This window comes from Balaenoptera musculus, chromosome 4 (assembly GCF_009873245.2).
Source record: "Balaenoptera musculus isolate JJ_BM4_2016_0621 chromosome 4, mBalMus1.pri.v3, whole genome shotgun sequence".
Lineage (NCBI taxonomy): Eukaryota > Metazoa > Chordata > Mammalia > Artiodactyla > Balaenopteridae > Balaenoptera > Balaenoptera musculus.
In genome coordinates, this window is record NC_045788.1 from 48,603,163 (window position 1) to 48,616,413 (window position 13,251).

A 13,251-nucleotide genomic window follows, 5' to 3' on the forward strand; every position below is an offset into this window, starting at 1 on the left:
CTCTCATAATTAAAACATGCTTAGAAGTGTTTGCAAAGGAGCAGGCATTTGTATCTATGTTTTATGCATAAGAGAAATTCATTGCATTGTTTATTTTCTTTACAAAGCCTCAGAGATTATAAACTGGGGTACTTGTAAATAAAGTCTCAAGATAAATAACCAAGGACTATTATTGAATTTATTACAGAATAGGAAATTCCTGAAGAGTTGATAGGATATAAAGATATATTTATGTGTGTATGTGTATACATACATATTTATGTAAATGTATACATATATTTATATGTTTTCAACTACTTTGCAAGGGACTTTGAGGGCCAGGTCTATGTAAATGGCCAGTGGTGAAGTAAAGTATGAAATGTTTGTGATGCATGCTAGCAAATCATTGCTTTTCACACACATACAGCTACCCATGGACACTCAATAAAGCACAGGCACAGACTGTGTCTAGGATGAATGCATTTCTTGGGTTGTTAAATCAAAGTTTCACTTTACTGCTTGCTGTTCTGTCTTCTCCATGCCAGCTCTACCCTTTGTATTATGGTGTTTGTCTATGCTGTACCCCAGAAATTGGTAGCTCCAATCCACAGGCTGTCAACTGGAAAGGCCGTTTATCAGCGTCCCTGCAGCTTGGGATGCCAATGCTTACACCTTCTTCAGTTCCATGTGTAAGAATAGGTTCTTCCTTCAGTTTCACTCCTCCTCCTCTGCCTACATTTTTCTTTCTCCATTATTGCTTTTGAGTTCTCCATCTCCATCTGATTGTAGCCATTTAACAAAGTTCTGCCCTTTGTTCTTTTCTCTTCATACCCCCTTTGCTTTGGTGATCTCACCCCCTTGCCAGGGCTGGTGGAATTTTCCGGGGTAGGGGCAGTGGCCTCCCTGATTCACTCGGCTGGCCATGGGCCCTTAGCACCAGCCTCTGTGACCTGGCAGTATGAGGAGGGGCACCGAGTGGGGCAGGGTGTTCAGAGCTGCTGGCTGGCACGTGCAGAGCTCCTGAGCTGCTGTGGCCAGCCAGTTAGACTCTGCACATAGTCTGCCTTTCCCCAGAGCCCCGAGGGCAGGAGCTGGTGCGAGGCATAACTCCTCTATGAGTTTCCATGAGCACTCCTGTCTCAGGCGGTTATCCTTGCTTGTTGTGCCTGACTCACCTCTAGCCCCTGTTTTAGTGCACAGAATGGAGGCTGCTTAAATATCACTTGTTCAGAGAGAGAGAGTACTTTGCACTGGTACCCTGTTTAATTTCCATGGAGCACTTACCACAATTTGTAATTCTCTTATGTACTTATTTACTTGTTTTTTGAGGGACAGCTTTTCTGTATGTTTTGCAGCACAGCTTGTTTGAAGGGGACTGTCCCTCTAGAGACGAGAGTTCCTCTTGGGCAAATGCCTTCAGAAACAAAAGTATGCTTTTTGTCCAAGGTTTATCTGGAGAAAGAGTGAGTAGGAGGTGGGTCTGAGTCTTTTACTAGGTGAGCACTGAGGGGCTTCAGAATCTGAACCAAGGCCTGCTCATTTGCACTGAGAACGAACCTAGCCTTGTTAGGTTCGAGATCTGGCCAGCAGTAGTTGCAGTAGTGATAAAAATAAGAGCAAACATTACTAAACATTTACTGTGTGCCCAGCTCTACTGAGCACTTTACATACTCGATCTTAATCTCACAAGATAGTAATGATGCTGAGGCCATCATTATTCCATTTACAGAGAATGAGTCCAGGATCTAGACAGGTTCTCAGGACTTCCCGATATTTTCCACTTGACAGAATATTTTCCATTTACAGAGAATGAGTCCAGGATCTAGACAGGTTCTCAGGACTTCCCGATATTTTCCACTTGACAGAATATTTTCCATTTACAGAGAATGAGTCCAGGATCTAGACAGGTTCTCAGGACCTCCCGATATTTTCCACTTGACAGAATACACCTAGATAATGACGTTTGTACGGATGTGGGAAGGAGGTCACGTGTAAAGGGAAGAGGCTGTTCCCAGGTAGCGGTGAGTAGCCTCGGGCCTCTGCCACCTCCTGCTGCCCTGAGGGCTGAGGGAGCAGTACCTTGGCACACCTATAATTTTTGGCAACCTGCTTGGGAAGCTCTAGGTTAAGTACATTTTTCAAGTTGCACAAGTAGTAAATGGCCGAGCAGGGCTTGAAGTGAGGTAGGTCAGCTCTGGGACTAATTGCTCTGATACTACCTGGTGCTCCTCTGCTACGTGGTGTTGGGATGTGTGTGTGGGGAGTTGAGGCATTGGACCTTTCTTTACAAATCTTTCCGCTCCCTGAGTTCTCTTTTTCACCCTAACTCATACAGGCAATCTAATCTGAACTCTTCATTGTGCATAGGAGGAAATTGAGGTCGAGAGACGTGAATGACTTGCTCCAGGGTCCTGAGCTGCTGAGGGACAGAGCTGGAACTAGATCCCAGGTGTCCTGACTTCTGACCCAGGCCCTTTGTCTCTTGCAGCTCTCATGACTATTTCACGTGTGCCTGTCTTGTTTCTTTGCATCGATCGATGCCAAGCCCTTTGTCTCGGAGTTCTTTCCTGTCTTCTGCGGCACCCTGCCATGCTGAGCCCAGGGCCGGCGGCCAGTCCCTCTCACAGCCATGCTGGGGGCTCTCGATATGCACTGTCCACCCCAGCAAGTGCTGGAGATGTGAAAGAAGCCCAGTTTCTCCTGGGTTTGCTGGAGGAAACTCATTTTCACAATCAGCAATTTGAGAAACTTGCGTATTTCTATTAAACTGCGCTCACCTTTTCTGAACTGGTAACTGACATCCTTCCTACAGGGCTGTCAATCCAGCCCCACATAGAAGAGCTACATGCACTTCACAACACCCTTCTCACTGCTGACAGGTGACAGAAAGCCGCTGAGCTTAGAAGTCAGTTTCATGACCTGGGTTACAGAAGTTTTGAGCTAGAAAAGTGCTCTCCTAATCAATGGAATAGAATGAGCTACAGGCTCTTTTGAAACCCTAACAAGAATGAGGGTTTCCTTGATTCATTCGATTCTCTCTGGCGAGTTTTTAAATTTTTTGAGGGGGTGTGTCTGCATGGAGCAACATGGTGGTAGCAGTCTCTGGAGCAGGCAGAATCGAATTTAGACTTGCCTTTTGCCGCTGACTGCTTCGTTGCCCCGGACAAGTCCCCCATCCCCCACAAGCCTCAGTTTTGTCATCTGCAAAATGAATCTGACAATGGTACTTATTTTGTAGGATTTGTTGAGAGGACTGTGCAGCTGGTGTTCAGCTAGTGCCAGGCATGTTATCAGTGCTCAGTGGCCTAGCTATTATGATTGGGCATACTACAGGAAAGCTACTATCACCTACCAGGGAGGCTGAGGGGATTAAATGAGGTAGTATATGCATGGTGCCCAGGGCACAGAATTTGCCTAATGATAATAAAAACAATAGTAATAATAATAGTAATGACTAACATTTATTGAGTGTTTACTAACTTATGTCTTGGAGACTTTACAAACATCAGGGGCAGCTGCCATCATTATTAAGATTTCAACCTACAGCTGTGTATTTGGACAATATTTTGGAGAGCTAGTCTTCAAGAAGCTTGAAGACTGCCCTGAATTTGTTCATCTTTGCATTTCCTCTCTACCCTCTCACCCACTTTGCATTTCTGCCTCTCCTGCCCCCCAGTGTGGTTAAGAGCAGTTCTCAGATATGTTTGGGGGAACAAATAAATGCAAGTTTGTAGAATGAATGAGTGATCTTAGGTCATTGAAAATAGGTTGCAGAAGGGCCAGCCCTTCTGGTGGTCACCTCTCAGGTCTGGCTTCAATTTGGGGAGGGGAAAATGGTCTGTTCTGAAAAACAAAACAAAGAAACTCACCAGACTATCTAAATAGATCCTAAATCTTTAGCGATCTTCCTCAGCATGAAAATCCAACCTGCGATGAACACTGGAATGAGGAGACTCTGCTTAAACTTTGCGAAGGTCTGCAGAACAAGCCCAGGGAGGCGGTCGGGAGCCTCGTCTGTGGGAAAGAGCTCTGTACCCCTTACCACCCCTCCAGGGATTCAGTTACCAGGGCTGACCTAATGATGGTTGAGAAGATGCTAAAGAGCAAGTGAGGATGGCAGGAAATACAAATGATCAACCCTAGTGCTGAACCATAAACTTAGAGTGCCAAGAAACATACTACTCGGTGTGAGGGTCCTTTATTGCCTTTTAGACCGTTTCATCCATTGCAATTTATTAATCCCCATCGAATGAGAAAGAGTGTTTTGCTTTAAAGATCTCAGAGGCAGCTTGCTGAAATGGAGGACCGTGCGTTTTGGAGTCCTGCAATCTTAGATTTGAGTTCTGGCTCTGCCAGTAAATATCTGCCTGCTTCTCAGGAAGTTACTTTAACCTGTGACCCCCTGGCTTCTCATCTGAGGGCAGAACTAAAATCACCCCTCCCTCCCCTGGCTTGGTGGGGATGGAGAGGAGGCGCTACACGAGAGCATTGTATGCAGTGTTCTGAACAGAAAGATTAGTTTACTGTACCTCGTGGTGGTCTGTGGTGGGGCTCTTTACTAGAGTTTTCTGTTTCTGCCTTCACTTTCTTTCACCAGGATGGTATTGTAAATCCATTATTCAAATGACATTATCTCAAAAACATTCTCATTTATTATGTGCCTTTTTTCAGCTAGAAAGAGCATCTATCCTTCTCCCTCACCCTCCCTCATCCAGCCATGCCCAGATCCTCTTCTCCGGCCCAGGCTTCCTGTCTGCCTCCACTTCAGGGCCTAGAGCCTCGTAGTCTCTTGCCTGTTCTGTACAATATGCACATAGCCAGATTCCCCACCTCTGTTCTCTCCCCACTGTGTTACTAAAATACAGATCTGGTCACGCCACTGAACTTCTCAATGACTACAGAATGATCCCTAACCTTCCTGCCCTGGCCCCCAAATCCCTCCTTCTAGAACTCACTTTGTTTAAATGAATGATCCTGGTGGACCATTTTGGTTAGGGGATGATAGTCTTTGGAGAATGGCCAGGATGAACTTGGAGGGCGATAGAAAGATATGTAGACTGCTCTGGATAAGATACGAACAAGAGTTTTAGGGCTTGACGGTGAGCAGGTGAGGGAGTAGAAGGTCAGTTTAAAGGAGGAAGGCTGCCCATCAATGGGGCTGGAGGCTGAAGTCAAGAAGAACAGAGGGTTTGTGGACATTTTCTAAAGTCAGGGAGAATTGGAGTAGCCAATTGGAGATATTCCATCGTAAGCTTGCTGTCTGCTGGGATGGACTGCATTATATCGCCTATCTCTGGCCCAGACTTTCCATAAAGTTCACTGCACATACAGCTTTACCTTGCTGTTACTTGGAGGACGGGAGGGGCTGGGTATCATCTAGTTGGATGATGAAGTGAAGAAAAGGGCAGAAGCCGATGAAACATGGAGTGGAGACAGAGACTCTACGGAAGCAGAGATTCAGAGCTGGAGGAACTAGGAGGAAGTAAGCTTCACAAGTCTCTAGGTTTATTGAGGGAAACTCTAGATTTTCTGATTGTACATTACTGGGAATCAGAACAAATTTTTCTTAAATGTTTCAGAACCACTTGACCTCAGCAAACTGGAGGGCTTAGGGGCTATGCATTGATTATAGATGTGGCAGTGACAGCTAGTTTTCCTTTTCTTTCCCACCAGTAGAACCCCTATAATACTTGGGTTGGCAATGTACCCGGTCAGAAGACTACGTTTCTCAATCTCACTTGCTGTATCTTAAGTGTTCAGGTTTTAAGCAATATAAATGGAAGTTATAGGAAAGGATTTATGAGAAAGCTTCTTTAAAAAGGGGCAGAAAGGTGGGAAATGACCTGCCTCAACTTCCTGTTTCTTTCCTGCCTTCCAAAACTCAGACAAGTTGACTGGAGCTTCAGCAGCCATCGTGGATCTTGCAGTCACCTTGAGGATGGAAGCCAGGTATCCAGAGGGTGGAGCAGAAAGGTCAAGGGGCCCGATTACCTATGACTGCAGAGCTACAGTAGCAGCCTCCCTCCAGACTTGTTTTATACAAGAGAGAAGTGAAATTATCTTTCCTTTTTAGTTTTCTGCTGTATCAATTGAACCTAATCCTAGTCTGCTAATACAGTAGCAGAATAGCAGAGTGATTCATGAGAGGGCTCTGGAGTCAGACTGCTTTCACTCTATTCCTTGCTCTGTCACCTCTTAAACAAGAGCCTTAAACCAATTACCAAAGGTTTCAGAAGCCTCCTTTTTCTCATCTGTAATATGAGGAAAATAACACCACTTACACATGGGGTTGTTGTGAAGATTGAGTAAAATAATGTGTAAAGCAATTAGAACTCTTTAAGTACACAGTAAGTGCTCAATAAATGGTAGCTGCTGCTATCATTATTATCATTACTATTATTGCCATAATTACTTATCAGGTTTAGCATTCATCTCCATTAATGGAGATGATGGGTCCTTTAGGGTAGAGACAATTTCTTATTTATTTTTGGTATTGCTCCAGGACTGGCATATGGTACGTACCCAATACAGCTTTCCCAAACCATATCTTATTAGATTGTTGCTACTATTTCTCATGAGCAGATGATAAAAATTATTGGTATTGTGTACCGGGCAGGGGACTGATACTATGCATGCTTACTGTCATTTAATCCTTACCAAAACCACCTGAGAAATGGGCTGAAAGGGTAGTTGTAGACAGTGCAAGAGCTTAGGAGTCATTCAGACCTACACTCTGTTTGAGGTTCAATTTTATTCATATTAAAAGAACTGGAAATAAACAAGTTTTATTTCTCAACTCACGTTCCGTTCATAGGAGCCTCTTGGGGCAGATTACTTTTAATAGCCAGGTGTCGCTGACACGGAGGCTTTGCTTTGTGTTTCATCCCCAGCCAGTGAACTAGAGAACCTCTATAAACTACCCTCCTTCCATCCCTCATCTTGCAACAAAGCTGTCAGTGGGAACCAGGAAGAAAAACTATTTCCCCTATCTGGTTTATACAGTCTGGTACGTACAGAAGGGTTTTAAGGTTTGGCATGGGCACGGGGTCTGGCTGTGGACTGCTGAGCTATTCCAGAGTAGATAAGACCTTTTGGACAAGGGTAAAGGTTACAGCACAGGCTGCTTCCTCTGATAAATTTCCCTCCACCTGTGATAGGGCTGTGGCAGTTGTGGTGTTGGGGCAGGAACGGTAGGAGGAGCCTGGGAAGTTTTCTTTTTTTTTTTAAATTTTATTTATTTTTGACTGCGTTGGGTCTTTGTTGCTGCACACAGGCTTTTCTCTATTTGTGGCGAGCGGGGGCTACTCTTAGTTGCGGTACGAGGGCTCCTCATTGCGGTGGCTTCTCTCGTTGCGGTGCACGGGCTCAAGGTGCGTGGGCTTCAGTAGTTGTGGCTCACGGGCTCTAGAGCACAGAGCCCAGTTTTTGTGGTGCATGGGGCTTAGTTGCTTCGCAGAATGTGGGATCTTCCCAGACCAGGGATTGAACCCGTGTTCCTTGCATTGGTAGGCGGATTCTTAACCATTGTGCCACCAGGGAAGTCCCTGGGAAGTTTTTGTAACTTTGGGTCTTGTCAAATTATAGAGAAAGTGGCTCTCTCTCTTAGATTTGTTTCATGTTATAAGCTGGTTTGCATCTCTTGGGAGATGATGCCACAAGGGCAAAAGTCTCTGAAGGATCTGCTGGCCAAATAGTTCCTGTTTCCTCTTCTTGTAGGTCATGGCTATTCCAGAAGTAGGTCCTGGTTCCTATAGTGGAGTAGTTTTTAACCCTGGCTGCATATTAGAATTCCCCGGGGAATTTTTAAAAAATGCCAGTTCCTGGGCTGTACCCCAGTCCAGCTGAATTAGAATCTCTAGGGCGTAGAGCCTGAACATCGGTATTTTAAAAAAGAAATAAACAGAAATTATAAGAAAATTTTAAAATGAGTCACAAACTGAGAGAAAATATTTGCAAAACCATATATCTAATAAAGAACTTGTATCCAAAATATATAAAGAAGTCTTAAAAGTTAATAAGAAAATGAAGACTCCAATTAAATAATGAGAAAAATATTTGAACACTTTACCAAAGAATATATTTGCATAGCAAATAAATACGTAAAAAGATGCTCAAAATATTCATAATTAGGGAAATGCAAATTGCAACCGTACTGAAATATCACTATACACCTTCTAAAATGGCAAACAAACAAAACAACCACAAAAAAACACACCTGACAATTCTTCGTGCTGGCAAGGAACAGAGCAACTGGAACTCTCATGTATAGCTGGTGAGAATCAAAAATAATATAGCCACTTCGGGAAAAGCTCTGGCAGTTTATTATAAAGTTAAACATATACTTGCCACAAAACCCAGCAAGTCCACTCCTAGGTATTTACTCAAGAGAAATGACAACTTGTGTTCACACAAAAACCTGTACACATATTTATAATGGCTTAATTCATAATGGTCCCAGACTGGATCAACCCAGTTGTCCTTCAACTAGTAAATGAATAAACTGTGGGGGGCTTCCCTGGTGGTGCAGTGGTTAATAATCTACCTGCCAACGCAGGGGACACAGGTTTGATCCCTGGTCTGGGAAGATCCCACATGCCGCGGAGCAACTAAGCCTGTGCGCCACAACTACTGAGCCCGCGTGCCACAACTACTGAAGCCGGCATGCCTAGAGCCCCTGCTCTGCAACAAGAGAAGCGACCGCAATGAGAAGCCCACGCACTGCAACAAAGAGTAGCCGCTGCTCACCGCAACTAGAAAAAGCCTGTGCGCAGCAACGAAGACCCAACAGAACCAAAAAATAAAAATAAAAAATAAAACAAATTAAAAAGAAAAAAAACAAACTGTGGAATATCCATACAGTGGGATACTACTTAGAAATAAAGTGTAACGTCTCACTGATAACATGTAACACGAATGAATCTTAGATGCATCATACTAAGTGAAAGAAACTAAACTCAAAAGGTTACATACTGAATGAGTCCATTTATATAACATTCTGGAAAAGGCAAAAGTATAGAGACAGAAGACGTCTCTGGTTGCCAGGGATTGGGGGTGGCAGGAGGGGAAAATCACAAAGAGGTAACATGAAGGAATTATTTGGGGGGTGATGGAACTCTTCTGTATCTTGATTGTACTAGAGGTTACACAATTGTATGTATTGGTCAAAACTCATAGAATTGTATATTTAAAAGGGTCAGTTTTGCTGTATGTACTTATAACTCACTAAAGCTGAGCCTCCCTCCCCCAATCCATTATTCAGAAGCAAATTCCCCAAGTAATTTAAATTCATAGTCAGGGTTGAGAGATATTGCTGGCGTAATAAATTCAAATCTAGCTTCTGTTATTTAAACTTCAGTTTCCTCATATGTAAAACTGGAGATAATAAAACCTACTTTGAAGAGATATTATGAGTTTTAAATGGGATGACGTATGGCAAGCTCCTAATATAGAGTTTCGCACAAAATAATAATAACCACTTAATAGGTGCTACGTGCCAGGTGTTGTATGGGCATTTTACAGATACCTCATTTAGTCTTTACAACAGCTCTGTGAAGTAGGTATTATTGTCACCACTTTCAGGGTGGAGAAACTGAGGCTCAGAGAAGTTATGGAACTTGCTCAGGGTCTCACAGCTGGTCAGTGGCTGAGCCAGGTTCCAAGTCTAAACTTATCGTTACTGATTACTTTACAACTCTGAAATCTTAATTTCAAGCATCCTACTCTTCAACTTCACTTCTATCTTCTAGTTCACTTTATCAGTGTTTTTACTTCAGTGATTTCCTGACCTCATTGAGAACACCAGTCTTCATCGATCCTACCACTTCTCATAAATCACCACTACCTTCATGTTCTCACTTCCCTTCTCATCCAACCTAAGTTGTGTGGTCCAGCAGTATTTCCTCTTCCTTTTCTAGTATTCCTAGCCCCATTGCTTCTTTCCCCCTCTCTCTCTGCCTGGGAAAAGCTAAATCTAGTCAATCCCAACTTTTTCTTTATTCTACTCTTGCAACCAAGCAGCAGTTATTGCTGGAGATAGGTGCAGACATGGAGAAGCAGTGGGAAGTTGGGTCCAGAGAGAAGCTATACGGAGATGATGGTGTGGGAGTGGAAAGAAGAGGGTGGAGGGGGACTTTCCTTGGTTTAATGACAAAGGGTCATAGAGTGAGAGGCCTGGTTGAAGAAACCTGATATAAAAATGCTAACTTTGGCACAGTTATTTTGGTCCTGTCCCTGGCTGGGGGCTCTAGGAGGATTCTGGCTGGCCTCAGCTGGGAGATGTCAGTTACAAAGTGTAGAGAAGTGTTATGGGTGAGCCCATGTGCAGAGAGGGGCACCCCTACTGGGACAGAAGCAGGGCTTTCTTTTGGTGCCTGGTGCCGTGGTGAAGGCACCAAGTACTGGCCAGTACCAGGGCCTTTGGTGGAGCTGGTTCAGTGATGTGCTGGTAAATGTTTAACAACTCACTCTCTGAAAACAAACAACAAACAAACAAACGAACTCTGATTTGTAGCATTTGCAAACTTCTGTGGTGTAAATACTCCCTCCACAGCCCCAGTCTAGGTTACACAGCGCCCATGAGCACGATGTCAGGGGGACAGGCTCCCAGAATGTGACTGGGCCTTGTTCTAATTTCTAAATGTAATGAAGCACCTTGAAGGACAAGATGTGGGTGATTCATTTGTGGGAATTGACATGGTTTGGGGGACTGGGCCTTAATAGGATGGGATCTAGAGGGGATTGTGCAGTCTGCATTGACCAGGCAGGACTCTGAACCGTCTGCCCTACGCCCTCTGTAGGACTCCCTGGTTACATGCCTGCCTTTTGTCTTACCACTGCTCTTCTGTTCTATGTGCTAACATTTTTAGATTTATAAATTTATGGTGAGTAAGAATCTGGCACCTTCCCCCAAATACTTTCCTTGCCAAACAAGTTTGAAAATGATTGCAATCAGGTTAATATTAATAGAATTTCAAGCATCCACAGAATTTATTCATGTGAATGATTTATTTTCATCTATAAGGAAAAAATCCTCTATTCTGCAGGAATCTCAATTATTAGGATATTCATGCATATTAGAGAATGACTTCAGGAAAAGATAGTGGTAAGACCAACAAGGATATAAGCCATGACAGGAGATAAATAAAATCGGTTCTGGAAGTATTTTCCTCATCACATTAAAACGATGTCAGATATAAACGAGTGCACTTTCTGGTTACGTTTCCCTAGTCTGTGCATCCCACATGGATGAAGACTGTTTAGTCTGGATGTACGATACTAATGCAGAACTCTTCTTGTGATGGTGTGCATTAGTACACAGGACTCCCAATGTAAGTTGGCATCTTTACTTCTCCAGAAACATTTGAAGAGGCCACAACATTCACTGCCAAGACATGAGTTGACCCACGTGATCTGCCAATCCCAAACCCAGCAAAGCCTCATGCTTTTGCAGTATAACCATCAAGAAGCAGGAAGTTTTCCTTTTCTTTCTTTTTCAAGGTGTCCATTGACCCATCCCCAGCATCTGGGAAGATACTGTGGATTCCAACTCAAGAGAAGAGGAGGAAAGAGGAAAAGGAAATAGAGCTATTTCACAAACTATCATCACCATGTAAGTCCTGGTACTTCATTAAAAAAAACAAACAAACGAGTTTTATGATTCTTTCTCAAGGAGAGAGAAGGGGCTAGCTGAGCTACTTCTGCAGAATATCAGTCTGTTGAAGTGCTGTGGCAGACGGTGCTTTGTGATTCTCACAATGGCTTTATTTCCTAACTTGGTTTCCTCCTGCTTGGAGATCACAATGCCAGTTTGAGGCTCATCAAATCCTAATCATATCAGATTTACTGACTTGTCATTTTGCTACTCTGCCTATCCAGTATTTATTATTTATATCCTGGCTATATCCACCCCCCACAAAAGGACTGACCTATCTTCTCATGAAAGGGAGACAGAATAAAAATAGAGCCATTAGGACATGACAGGGAATGAGAAGTTGGGCAATGGCTAGGCACCAGAATATTTATTTGGATTGAAAAACCAAAGAAAAAGGAAGCCACTACAATGAGCCAAAACCTAGTGCTGAACTCCCTGGTAGTCAAGGCAAAAAGGGAGCATGATGACCACTTGTCTCATCTCACCACTAAATACTCTAGGAGGGTGGGACGAACAGTAACAGGCCTGCAGGCACGCTCTCCACAGGCCTGCGTCTGCACGGGACGCTTACCTGACAATATGGATGCAACGGCTGCGATGATGAAGGACACAATGACGCCGGGTCCTGCCATCTCCTTGGCCACCAGGCCAGACACCACGTACATCCCAGTGCCCACGCAGCTGCCGACTCCGAGCGAGATGAGGTCCACGGTGGTGAGCACCTGGGCTAGCTTGGTGCCATGTGCTGTGGTGGCCCCAGTTCCCTCCAGCATGGACTCCACCGGTTTGGTGCGCAGGATCCTGGAGTGCATGGCGTACCAGGCAGCCCCCCACTGCACTCGCCGGGGGTCCAGGGAGGCGAGGAAGCCACTCATCCTGAGCGAGACGGGTTGTGGTGAAGGTCAACTGATGGCAGAGGACTGCAGAAGCCTTAGTGGATGCTTCTGGAACTCATCTAGTGACCAGGGATCTCCCTTTTAGGAAAGGTCGAGAGGGACCCAGGGCAGCCTTCTCCTGGGAATGAATGTCTGCAGGAAAAACACAAGAAAAAGGAAGATGAGACCAAGTGGGAAACAAACCATGGCTTGAAGGCATGGATGGAGGTCAGTGTACTGAACTGGTAGAACTGACCTAAACTGTGTATTTATAATGCAGGAGGGTTGGATTTCCCCCTTTGTCTTGCCTCCAGTCCTAAATGACAGTCTGTAGTTTGCACCGTGTGGCATAGTCGTTATGAAGAGGGTGGTCTGAGTCAGGGCTCTGCTACTTACGGTTCTGGGACCTTAGGAACGTTACTTCATGTCTCTGTGCTTCAGTTTCTACTGCATAGTGGGGATAATCAAGCCTCCTGCCTTATGTTGATGTGAGAATTAAATTAGTGTTTGTCTAAAAAGAGCTTAAGACAATGCCTGGCCTGTCGAAAATGCTCTTCTGTCAAACTCTAACTGCTTCTTACCTGGCTCTGCCGAGACTTGGTCTGTGATTCTTGGGCATAATCTCTGGGGACACAAATCCTCATTTGTGAGGATTTGTGAGATCTATGACTCTCAAGAGGGGCAGTGCCACCCCAAGGGATTGTCTTGGAACTTTGTTCTCAAATGAAATGAAGATGTTTTGAGAAT

The 13,251-nt window shown here is 44.3% G+C and overlaps 1 protein-coding gene across 1 annotated transcript in view; it reads right to left on the reverse strand.

Moving 5' to 3' along the window:
• SLC7A14 (solute carrier family 7 member 14) overlaps positions 1-13,251 on the reverse strand; it is a 124,355-nt gene that overhangs the window by 59,450 nt on the left and 51,654 nt on the right. The window contains exon 2 of the mRNA XM_036851374.1: positions 12,201-12,657. Within this exon, the coding sequence (XP_036707269.1) occupies positions 12,201-12,504 (304 nt within the window). The 5' untranslated portion in view covers positions 12,505-12,657. The remainder of the gene's footprint in view (positions 1-12,200; positions 12,658-13,251) is intronic.